The following is an 11,585-nucleotide window of genomic DNA, read 5'->3' as shown; positions in this document are numbered from 1 at the left end:
AGTTTTGTTCGGCAGATAGATATTCTCATCATGCCCGGAGAGAGAGAAATATCTGCCTCTCGCTAGAATCGAACTCACAGCCTCCAGATTGTGAGGCGAGAGCTCCACCACTAGGCCACTGCACCACGTCATAAATACTGAGGGTTTTAATGGCCGGATGCCTTACCTGTCACCAGGGCTGAGTTTTGTTTGACAGATTCTCATCTTGCTGAGAGAGAGAGAAATGTCTGCCTCTCGATAGGGTCGAACTCAAAATCTCCTGATTGTGAGGCGAGAGAGCCGGTTCGGCGGGCGTGGCTTGGCTTGGTGGGCGTGAATTGCCTAATGACTGGCCAGTGTGCAGTTTCCCCCACACCAGCTGAGTCTTTACTGCGCCCATCAGCTGAGCGGATCAAGAAGAGGAAAATGCAGGGCCAATCCTGCGCTTTTCTCTTAGTTGTCAACTAAAAAGATATTCTTTTGGTCTTTTTACTCCTTTGCCAGCAGAAAAGGAGTGTGGGAAAGAAGTACATTCCTCAAATGCTTCAGATAATTGCGAGGCAGCCGAAGCTGTTGGCGCGCAAGATTATAACTGGGGAGCATGATTGATGACTCTTGGCTATGGATGTGTCCCATTGGAGAATATACATCCAGGGGAGGTGGGAGGAAGACCAGGGTCAAGGATGAAATGAATGGTGGATTTTAGTATTGGCTGCACCCAGCTAACGACAACATGGTCGCTCCTAATAAATCATTTTTTTTACTCCGAGAGATGCGGCTAGAGACTTGTGATTTGAATGGGGGTGGATTTGTTGGAGCCCTAACATTAGTTTTCCCCTCCACTGATCATCAGCGGGTTTTTACTACCGGTTCGGCTGAACCGGTCCAAACTGGTAAGCATACCATCCCTATCGGCAGCTAACCGGTTGGAATTTCGAACAGTCCCCGAGCCGCCTGTCGTACCTTGCCTGTGTTTCACTTTTAACCAAGTCTGGATGAACAAACACTCCACAAAAGCGCAGCGAGGAACGACAAAACAACTGGAAAGCACAGCCTTCCAACTTGGCAGGAACACACAACACTTTTTTTGGTACGCTGCACCCCCGTTGCATGCCGCAAAGACAGAGGACACCACGAAAAAAATGCACATCGTGTACTTGCAATCGTATGCCGAACCAGCCATTGCGAAAGACAGTAAACACAAGCGCAGGGTTGTGCAAAAACCTTGGTTCATGCTTTTACCCCCTGGGAAGGAGCAACACAGCCACTTCTCGGCAACACAACACGAAATACAAAGCGGGACTCCGAGGCTGTCGAATTAGACGTGGCTTTGAAAAACAGGGGGCGCATTCCGACGAGGACGGGAAGTTTAACGGACAGGCCAGGGTTAAAATGCTGAGCATTGCCTTCATAACTCGACAGAATCGGAGGGCCTCTCAGAACGCCACACCGATTTTGCATGTTTTTTTCAACACACTGAACAACAAGCCAAGAACAACTGGCGCGAAGCCATGTTGTGTGGCGAGGAAAGCACCACACCGAAGCCAAAAAGAAGGGACATGCGCCACGAATGGGCCGCCCGCCTCCACCCCCCAAGGGACAGCGGCCCACGCCGGCCTCCGTGTGACGGGGATTCTCTGCACACACGACGCGGCCGACCTCGCCCGGAACCGCATTAACGGTAGTGTGTGAACTCAGACACAAATCTCAACGGACATGCACAACGGCCATCATGCCAGCCCATGGACTCCCGAGGAAGACCACGGTGGGTGCAGGTGTGTGGAAGGGTGGGTGGGGCCAGGTGTGCCAGTGGCGGCAGAACGGTGGCCCCTCTCCTGGACGGGGCACCCGTGCCTCCTCTTCCTACCTTGATGGGGGAGATGTGGGAGTGAGACACGTAGCCGTGGACGCTCTCGATCTGGGATAGGTTCTTCTCCGCCACGTGGACCAGCTCGGGGCCTTTACCTGGTTGGGGAGGTGGGCGGGGCTGTGCTCCAGCGGGGCTGTCTTCATCTTGGTAGCGATATTTCTGAAAGGAAAGGAAAGAGGTAGTAGAGACCTGTGGCCGCCAAGCGATGGGCCAGGGACCACCGGTGGTCCGCAAGGAAATTCTGGTGGTCCTCAAATGTGACCCCCAAAGCAATTAATCCAGGCTGCGCAGGAACACAAGGCTACGCCGCCCACATGACCTGTGGGAACACAAGGCTTGCATCACGAACAACACGAGGTAGTGGTGGGGGAAAGGCCAGGGGGGACTTGCCCCACGTGCCCCACACGCCTGGCCTGGCCACCGGGCTCCTTCTTTCCGCTTCTTTCTTCTTCTGCTTTTGGCTGCACGCAGGAAAGCAGCCGAAGTCTTTCTTTCTCTCCCCCAAACTCCGCCAGAAATGAGTCTTTGGGACCCTGCAAGGCCTCCTGCTCCAAGAGGCACAACAAGTCTCACCAAGACTCATTTCTGGCAGAGTTTGGGGAAAAAAGAAAGACTTTTTGCGCTTCTGCTGCTTTCCTTGCGTGCAGCCAAAAGTCTCTCTCCTCTCTCTCTCTCTCTCCTGCTGAGAACGGAGCTGGAGACGGTATCCTGTGATCCCAAATAAAGAACGATTGATCGGTAGGAAAACGGGCGAGGGATTTTCCTGCAGACTTTTTTGGGGGCGGGATTTGGGTCTGTGGGATTTGAAATGATGAGTTTGATGGTCCCGAGGTCCAAAAGATAGGCGACCCCGCTAGAGACCATCACCAAGGAATGACAGCCCCCCGCCGCCCCCGCCACCCGCCCCCTCACTGCCTGGCAAGGCCAGACGGTGGAGCAGGAGATACCAATTAAAAAAGAGAATATCTGTCACTCGGGGTTGAAGTGAGGGGTTCTCTGTAGGACTCTCTGAGCTGGGTGGTTTTCTCGCAGATGTTTTGTGACCCATCAAGGTAACATCATCAGTACTAGAAGGAAGCAGGGTTTAAGGAAAGAAGGAGAAGAGGAGGAGGAGGAGGAGGAGGAGGAGGAGGAGGAGGAGGAGGAGGAGGAGGAGGAGGACTGTGTGGGGTCCTTAGTGCTCTCTGAGCTTGGTGCTTTGCTTGCAGAAGTTTTATGACCCATCAAGGTAACATCATCAGTGCTAGAAGGGAGTTAGGTTGAGGAGGAGGAGGAGGAGGAGGAGGAGGAGGAGGAGGAGGAGGAGGAGGAGGAGGAAAAGTACTTTGGTGTCCTTGTTGTTCTTTGAACTTGAAGGTTTTCTTGCAGACATTATATGACCCAACTAGGAAACATCATCAGTAGTAGAAGGAAGGATTTAGGGAAAGGAAGAGGAGGAGAGGGGAGCAGTGGGGGGGGAGGAGGAGGAGGAGGAGGAGGAGGAGGAGGAGGAGGAGGAGGAGGAGGAGGAGGAGGAGGAGGAGGAGGAGTGTGCTTTTCTTGTTGACGTGTTATTACCCAAACTGCATAACATCATCGGGGCACTGATGATGTTACCTAGTTTGGAAATGAAATGTCTGCAAGAAAACACCTGCCTATCTTAGAGGGTTGGAAAAGTGGCGTAAACAGGCCGAATCCACCCTCCACATCTGGCTGACTCCCCCCCACCTTAACACCATCAAACTGCCATATCTGCCTATCTTAGAGGGCTGGGAAGGTGGAGTAAACAGGCCAAACCCAGTCTCAAACACCCAGCTGTGCAACCAACCATAATACTAAGATAGTTTCCACCCCTAACCGCATCAAGCCACCGCATCTGCCTGCACAAACCAAAGTCCACTGAAGAGGTCTCTTGGGATGAAATGTTTGCAACTACACTGCCAAGCTTGGAGCTGAAACCAACAACATAACATCTATCTACCTTAAGGGTTTGGGAAGAACTTGAGAGGTGAGCACAAACAGATTGAATCCAATCACAACATCTGGCTGATTGTGCAATCAACTGTAATAATAAAGCGTTTCTCCTCAATACCAACAAACAACCACATCTGTCTATCGTACGTGTTTGGGAATGATTGGAAAGGACCGGAGAAGGGAACAAAAATGTAATAAAATATAGTCTCAACATCTGGCTGACTTTGCAACCAACCGTAATAATATAGTTGCCACCTTTAATGCCATCACCCAGCCACATCTGCCTATCTTAGGGGTTTGGGAAAGACTCGAGAGGTGGATGAACAGGCCAAACATCTGGCTGTACAAACCCTCTAATAATAGGGCTTGCCTCTTCGATGCCATCCATCAAACAAATTCCAGATGTTTGGGAAGGACAGGAGAGGCGGATTTAAGGCCAATTCCAGTCTCAACATCTGGCTGATTGTGCAATCAACCAACAATGCCTAAATACCGGCTTGGAAGAAAAGCAAAGTAGGGATTTAAGAAGGATTCAGGCAGGGGGGGTGGACCGGATGACCTCCAAGATCCCTTCCAACTCTGACGATCTGTTATCTGTTCCTGGAAGCTTCAAGGAACAAGTCAGCGAAGTCTGAAGAACATGCTCCAAGTGGGACTTCTAAAATGTGGATTGACAGTTGGGATGGCATGTTTTCCTTTGGTATAAGGGAACTAAAACACAGGGGTATTTTAGAAGATATTATATTCAAGAGGCGTTGTTTTTAAACTGGGAGAAGATAAAAAAGGAATATTATTTAAAAATTCCATTATGGATATCTACTATTGAAGCTTTTTCTTATCCAATAACATATAAAAAGGAACAAACAGTTAGATATGATGAGATATTGAATGAAAAGGGTGAACTTAAATCTATGCAAACGTTGGAAGAACAAGGTGTAAATATGAATCGGCTTTCATATTTGCAAATACAATCTAGATTTGATAAAGATCTTAAAACAGAAGGTTTCTATGATAAGTTGACTGATTTAGATAAAATTTTGATGGGTACTGATAAAGGTAATTAAAAATCTTTATGGACATTTATTAGAATTTAAACTGGAAGGAAAAAAGTTAAAGAAACGATGATTGCTTGGGGGAAAATTTTTGGATATGGGATTGATTTAGAAAAACGGCAAAAATTATGGTCTCAAAATTATAAAATGACAATGTCAACAACATATAAAGAAACTTTGTATAAGATGTTTTATAGGTGGCATCTACCCCACCCGACGAGAATTGCCAGAATGTTTAAGAACAAATTGGATAAACGTTGGAAATGTCATCAGATACCTGGTTCATATTACCATATGTGGTGGACATGTTTGGATACAAAAAGATATTGGACTAAAATCCACACATGGTTGGAAAAAAATGATAAAACAACACATAGACTTTAAACCAGAGATATTTTTATTGGGAAATATACATACCGGAAATATACAACAAAGAATTGAAATATTTGATTGTAAATGTTTTAACAGCGGCTAGAATTGTATTTGCTAAGAATTGGAAAAATGAAAAAAATACCTTGGCAGGAGGAAGAAAATTAGGGACTGTGCTGAAATGAGTAAATTGACATTTGAAATCAGAGAACAAGAAGACAAACAATTTTATATGATATGGGATTTATTTTATCAATGGTTAGATAAAAAGACATGGTAAAGAAATAGAGTAGTAAGCCTTACAATAAAAGTTAATAGATTGATATAGAATACAATATAAAATATATAACCATTGGACGAATGTATAAGATTAAATTAGAATGAAAATTAGAATATCTCGTATGAAATGATGGAATAATAGTTTGGTCAAATGAATGAATAATAACTGATAGATATTTAAGCATTTGTTGACAATTTGAGAACGTTTATAACTTGTGATTAAGGACTATGAAAGATTTGTAACCAACTGACACACTAGATGTACATAATTGAAAGATGGTTTTATGTTTTTGTCTCAATATGTTTGTCTTAAAAAATAAAATAAATAAATAAAATGTGGATTGACAGGAGGGTTTTTTGAGGGTGGGGCAGGGTAGGGAATTGGGGGATGAGACCACACAACAAGCACAAAATCCATCTTCTTTTAATGAGCCCCCAATAATCCCTTGCGGGGCAACCGAATGGCGCTAGCAGATGGTTTTTCTGGCCGGATGCCTTTCCTGTCGCCGGGGCAGAGTGTAAGTTCGACAGAAAAGGCACGAACCTTTCACACACACACACACAAAAATCTCCTCCTAACACCCAATCACATGATGGGGGCAGGGAGCGCCCCCAATCTGACTCTGGCTCACGGTGCCTGTTTTCAAGCCCCTCCACCGAAAGGCGGAACTAAGATGAATTCTGGGTTTTTGCTGGACCAATGCCACGTGCGAATCGATCCCACTGTCCGGGGATGGAGGGTGGAAGCGACGGTGCTCGGAGGCTGATGAGGGACGGGGGGCGGGGAGAAGGCAGAGCATTCCAGCTTATGGGAAGTCCTCGAGTTACAACCCCCATTGTCCTAGGAACTTCCGTTCTTGAGCAAACAGGTTGTTAAGTGAGATGAGCCCAATTTTTACCAAGTTTTTGACATGGTTGTTCAGCGAATCTGGTCAGAACTTGGCAAAATGGATGCCGCATTCCATCAAATACCCTTTTGGGGGGGGGGGGGCGTTGTTAAGTGAATCAGATGGTCATTAAGCGAGTCTGGCTTCCAGGACTGACTCTGGTTGTAAGAAACCAGCTGGGGAAGTCACAAGTGATGATTATGTGACCCCAGGACAACTACGACCATTGTAAGTACAAGCCAGTCGCCCGAATTTTTGATCCCATGACTTTGGGGGTGCCTATACTAGTCGTAAGTTCAAGAGTCTTGACTTCAAATAACTCACTTAGTAACCGTTAAAAGTTACAAAAGCACTGAGAAAAGGGACTTACGGCCTTTTTTTCTTCGCACTTACGACCGTCACAGCTTTCCTCACAGTCCCATGATCAAAATTCGGCCCATCGGCAACCGACTCCTAGTTATGACGGTCGTAGCATCCCAGGAGCAAAGTCAATAGGGAAAGCCAGATTTACTTAATGACCATATGATCCACTTAACAACGGCAGTGATTCACCCGAACAACAGTGGAGAGAGAGAGAGAGAGAGAGATCGCCAAACGGGGCAAAACTCACTTAGCAACGGCCTCACTTAGCAATGGAAGTTTTTTTTTTTAATGACGGTTGCAGGGACAAGGGTGGGGGGGGAAGCCAAACTTGCTTAATGACGGGGTTACGGATGCTGAACAACGGCAGCCATTCGCTGAAAGTTGCAAAACAAGGCAAGGCACTGAACTGTCACGCTTAGGAACAGGAATTTTAAGTCATAAGTTGAGGACTACCTGAAATCGCCTTTTATCCCTTTTTTTTAAAAATGGCCAATTTTTTTTAAAAAAAAAATGCCCCAAAAATGATCTTGCAAGTCCTTTCCTCCACCCACCACCCCCGGCCAGCTGAGATCAGCACAACCCGCTGTGTGTATGTGTGTGTTTGTGGCTCGACAGAAACCACAACGATGCAAAAACCACAATGATGCACCATTTTGTGGCTCAGCAAGAAACTATCCGGAAATTCAGCCAGAAACCCCCCAAGGAGAACCTCCTTCCCAACTCCGGCCTGAACTCCTTGATGCTATTTTGCAAGAGGTTTTTGTGTGTGTGTGTGTGTGTGTGTGCGCGCGCGCGCACGCGTGCGCATGTGAGAAATACACAACAAGCATTTTTCCAGCAGGGAGCCGTTTGCTGAGACGGCAGAATACCCCCCTATCAAATTTTGTCCTGGGAATTTTGGGCGAACACACACACACACATACTCCTATTCCCAAAGCCACAACTGGGTCATGGGATGTGCGAATAACAAGAGTTGGGAAGGGACCTTGGAGAACATCTAGTCCAACCCCCTCCCGGATTAGATGGTTTAAAACTATATCTATATAGTTAATAGTTTTACTTTTTACTTTTTAAAACAATAGATAGATGATAGATAGATAGATACATAGATAGATAGATAGATAGATAGATAGATAGATGAGATAGATGATAAATACATAGATAGACGATAGATAGATAGATAGATAGATAGATGAGATAGATGATAGATAGATGATTGATAGATGGATAGATAGATAGATAAATAGATGATTGATAGATGGATAGATGATAGATAGATAGATAGATAGATAGATAGATAGATAGATAGATAGATAGATAGATAGATAGATATGGCAGATGAATGGATGGATAGATAATACGATAAATGGATGATACAATAGATAGATAGAGGGAAAGAGATGAAAAGAGATGATAGAGAGACAGAGACAGAGGTATATAGGTAGGTAGGTAGAGATAGGTGATAGATGATAGATAGATAGATAGATAGATAGATAGATAGATAGATAGATAGATAGAAAAATAGAGAGACAGACAGACAGATAGATGGTAGGTAGGTAGAGAGAGAGAGATAGGTGATAGATGATAGATAGATAGACAGACAGATGGTAGGCAGGTGGGTAGAGAGAGATGAGATAGAGAGATATAGATGGATAGATAGATAGTCTCTTAATATATATGCAACATACCAAGATGATTTGTGCGATGCCCCACCCCCACCCGAAAAGGCCACGCCCACAGTCCCCACCTGGTTTTTCCAAAGTTAGTTGCTGGACACATTGGGGCGGGCGGGGGGGGAGAGAGTGGGAACCCTTTGGCCCCCAGCCCTTATACCTGGGGAGCGCCGAAGCCACCGGCAGACCTAGCCCCGCCCCCTAGTTCCGATTGGCTGTTGGAGGGGAGAGGGGGAGAGAGCCAAGGCCCCGCCCTCCCACCTGCTACCTCTCCGAGGCGCCCCCCTCCCCGCGCGGAGCTCCGGCTTAATCCCCCCCAAAGCCTCTTAAGCACCAAGGACAGCGGCCGTATAAGCCGCGGGGCGCAGCGGGGAGCGAGACCTCGTTCTGACCCCGGGGCCGCCCCCCTCCCTCCTCCCCCTCGCCGTCCTGGACTCCGATACCCATCATCCGAGCAAGTGAAACACATCCCAAACGTTTCCTCCCCCCACTTTGATCAGCGGGGTCCCCACAAAGTGCCATCAAGCTAACCTCGGCGGAGGGGTCCTTCATGTCCTGGGGGAGGGTTCCCCTCTTCCAACCCCCGCCCCCCACTCCTCCTTCCCCGTCCCACCCTGGGAAGAGGGGCGGGGGTGGGGGTGGAAAAACTCGGGGAGGGGGCGTCCTTGCCAGGCCCCTTATGGTGGGAGAGGGAAAGAGGGGGGCTCCTTTCTATGACCCTGATGTGCCTCCCGCAACACTACCTGCCCCCCATGGCTCGTCGCCCCCCCTTGCTCGGAGATCCGGAGCCGAATCCTGACTCGGGTGGGGTGCAAGAAGTCCCGGGACCCCAAAGACTTTATGGGGGGGAAGAAGGGCGCCCCTCCTCTCTACCACCCCACTGTGTGTGCCCCCCTCCATGGCTCGTAGTCCTCCCCCCTTGCTTGCTCGGAGATCCGGAGGCGAATCCTGACCCGGGTGGGGTGCAAGAAACCCCGGGACGCCTCCCTCTCCGCCCGCAAGACCTTGAACGACCCCAGCCCGTTCTGCCCCCCGCCCCACCCCAAGCCCCCGCCCCCGAACGGGCCCTACCTTGCAGCCGAAGACGAGCGAGAGCGTCCGGTGGCTGCAGCTGACCTTGCACTGGCACAGCACGGGCGAGCAGCAGCCCGGCTGGCGGAAGGCAGCAGAGACCCTGCTCAGCTCCATAGCTCGGCCAGCCCTCGGGGGGGCCCATCCGCTGCTCCGCCACCGCCCGACCCGCCCGCACTGGCCGCCCCTGCGCCGCGCTCCGCCTCCCGCGCCAGCTGCTGCCCTTGCCCCTCTCCCCTCCCATACACACAGCTGGCGGCCAGCCAACTCCAGTCTCCTCCTCTGCCCCGCCCCCCCACTCCCACTAGATGAAGACCAAGGATCGAGCCCCGGGGGCCGGGGGTGTTCGTCGTGCTGTGCCCCCCCACCGTCTTCCACTCCCCCCCAAAACACACTTTTCAAACCGAAAGCCCTTGGGGGAAAAAACAAGCATCCCCTGCTTGGGCAGCGGGTTGGACTAGATGACCTCCTAGGTCCCTTCCAACTCTGCTATTCTATTCTATTCAAGCTGAAACGTCTCCTGCTTGGGAAGAGAAGGTTTGGACTAGATGACCTCCGAGCTACCTTCCAACCTGTTATTTTATATATATGTATAATTTTATATATATATATATAATTTTACATATATATATATATAAAATCATAGTTATAATTATATATATAATTATATACACACACACACACACACACATATATATAATTATACACACACACACAAACACACACACACACATATATATATATTTCAATGAGATTTCGAGATAGGCTGCTCCTGCAGCTGGAGGTTCCCTTTTGGGGCCCTTCCTCACTCAGGACCTCCTGTTTCAGGGGTGGCCCAGGAAGCTTCCCCCTCCACCACAGCTGGTAGCCGGCCAATGCCAGTCTCCTCCCTCTACCCTCCCCCAATGACCATGCCCCCCCGACCAGACGAAGAGGAAGGATTGGGCCCCGGGAGGTGGGGGTGTTAGTGGTGCTGTACATTCTCCCACCCCCCCACCCCGTTACTCCATCTTTCCAAACACACTTTCCAAGCTGAAAGCCCCCTTGGGGAAAGAGAACAAGCATGGGATTTCGAGATAGGCTGTTCCTGCAGCTGGAGGCTCTCTTTTCAGGCGCCCTTCTCACTCGGGACCCCCTGTTTCGGGGGTGGCCCAGGAAGCTTCCCCTCTCCTCCCCAACCCCCCACACAGCAGGGATTCCCTGAACGAGCGGGGCAAGGAAGCTCAACATTCACTTTAACCGCTGCCTCGCTTAGCGCCATACCTTTGGGGCTCCGTCGCGGTCGTTGAAACGAGGACAAACAGATACTTAAGAGAGCCTCCAACGTCAGGAGCAGTTCACCTTCGAGAATGGAGGTGTTTGCTACCTCTAGGACTTTAGATCAGGGGTTTCCAACTGTGGGCACTTTAAGACAGGTGGACTTCAACTCCCAGAATCCCCATTCAACCATCCCTGTTGTTGTTTTTTCCCTCCCGCTCCCTAGAGCGGAGCGATTGCAGAGGAAGGGATGACAAGAGAGGAAGCAGGCAGAGAGAGTGGAAGCCTTAGCGAAGCTGAATGGGGGAATTCTGGGAGTCGGAGTCCACCAGTCTTAAATCAGGGGTCTCCAACCTTGGCTACTTTAAGACTTGTGGACTGGACTTCAACTCCCAGAATCCTCCATTCAACCATAGCTCATTTTTTCCCTACTTCCTAGAGCGGAGCGATTGCAGAGGAAGGGATGACAAGAGAGGAAGCAGGCATAGAAAGTTGAAGTCTTAGCGAAGCTGGCTGGGGGAATTCTGGGAGTCAGAGTCCACATGTCTCAAAGTTGCCAAGGTTGGAGACCTCTGGCATAGGGTTTCCTGCCTGAGCGGGAGGTGCGGGATTGGACTGGATGACCTCCAAGGACCCTTCCAATTCTGTTATGATTCTGTTAATTCAGAAATTGTGGGAGCTTCATCCCTGGAAGTTTTCGAGAAGACACCGGACTGCCATCTGTCAGAAATGGGGTAGGGTCTCCTGCTTGGGGTGGGGGGGGGAGGTTGGACTAGATGACCTCCAGGATCCCTTCCAGCTCTGTTAATCTGTTAATCTTTCCCATTCAACC

The 11,585-nt window shown here is 49.1% G+C and overlaps 1 protein-coding gene across 1 annotated transcript; it reads right to left on the bottom strand.

The window, feature by feature from the left end:
- Window positions 1-1,217: 1,217 nt before the first annotated feature.
- Window positions 1,218-9,656, bottom strand: LOC148124378 (discs large homolog 1-like protein). The gene is made up of 3 exons (XM_087917297.1): window positions 9,497-9,656; window positions 1,847-2,008; window positions 1,218-1,289 (listed from the first exon to the last, which is right to left on the bottom strand). Exons 1-3 carry the CDS (start codon window positions 9,611-9,613, stop codon window positions 1,218-1,220), a joined length of 351 nt encoding a protein of 116 aa, XP_087773423.1. The 5' UTR covers window positions 9,614-9,656.
- Between the last annotated feature and the right edge of the window lie 1,929 nt (window positions 9,657-11,585).

The sequence above is a fragment of the Pseudonaja textilis genome, chromosome Z (genome assembly GCF_049901715.1).
Source record: "Pseudonaja textilis isolate UNSWEBS1 chromosome Z, rPseTex1.2, whole genome shotgun sequence".
In the NCBI taxonomy this organism is placed as follows: Eukaryota; Metazoa; Chordata; class Lepidosauria; order Squamata; family Elapidae; genus Pseudonaja; species Pseudonaja textilis.
This window is presented reverse-complemented; position numbering and strand designations above follow the sequence as displayed.

Coding starts and splice junctions, on each gene's coding strand:
- LOC148124378 (XM_087917297.1), bottom strand. CDS start 9,613: ATGGAGCTGAGCAGGGTCTCTGCTGCCTTCCGCCAGCCGGGCTGCTGC. Junction 2,009..9,496: donor CGCTCGTCTTCGGCTGCAAG/GTAGGGCCCGTT, acceptor CTTTCCTTTCAG/AAATATCGCTACCAAGATGA. Junction 1,290..1,846: donor CCCACATCTCCCCCATCAAG/GTAGGAAGAGGA, acceptor CTAATTCGACAG/CCTCGGAGTCCCGCTTTGTA.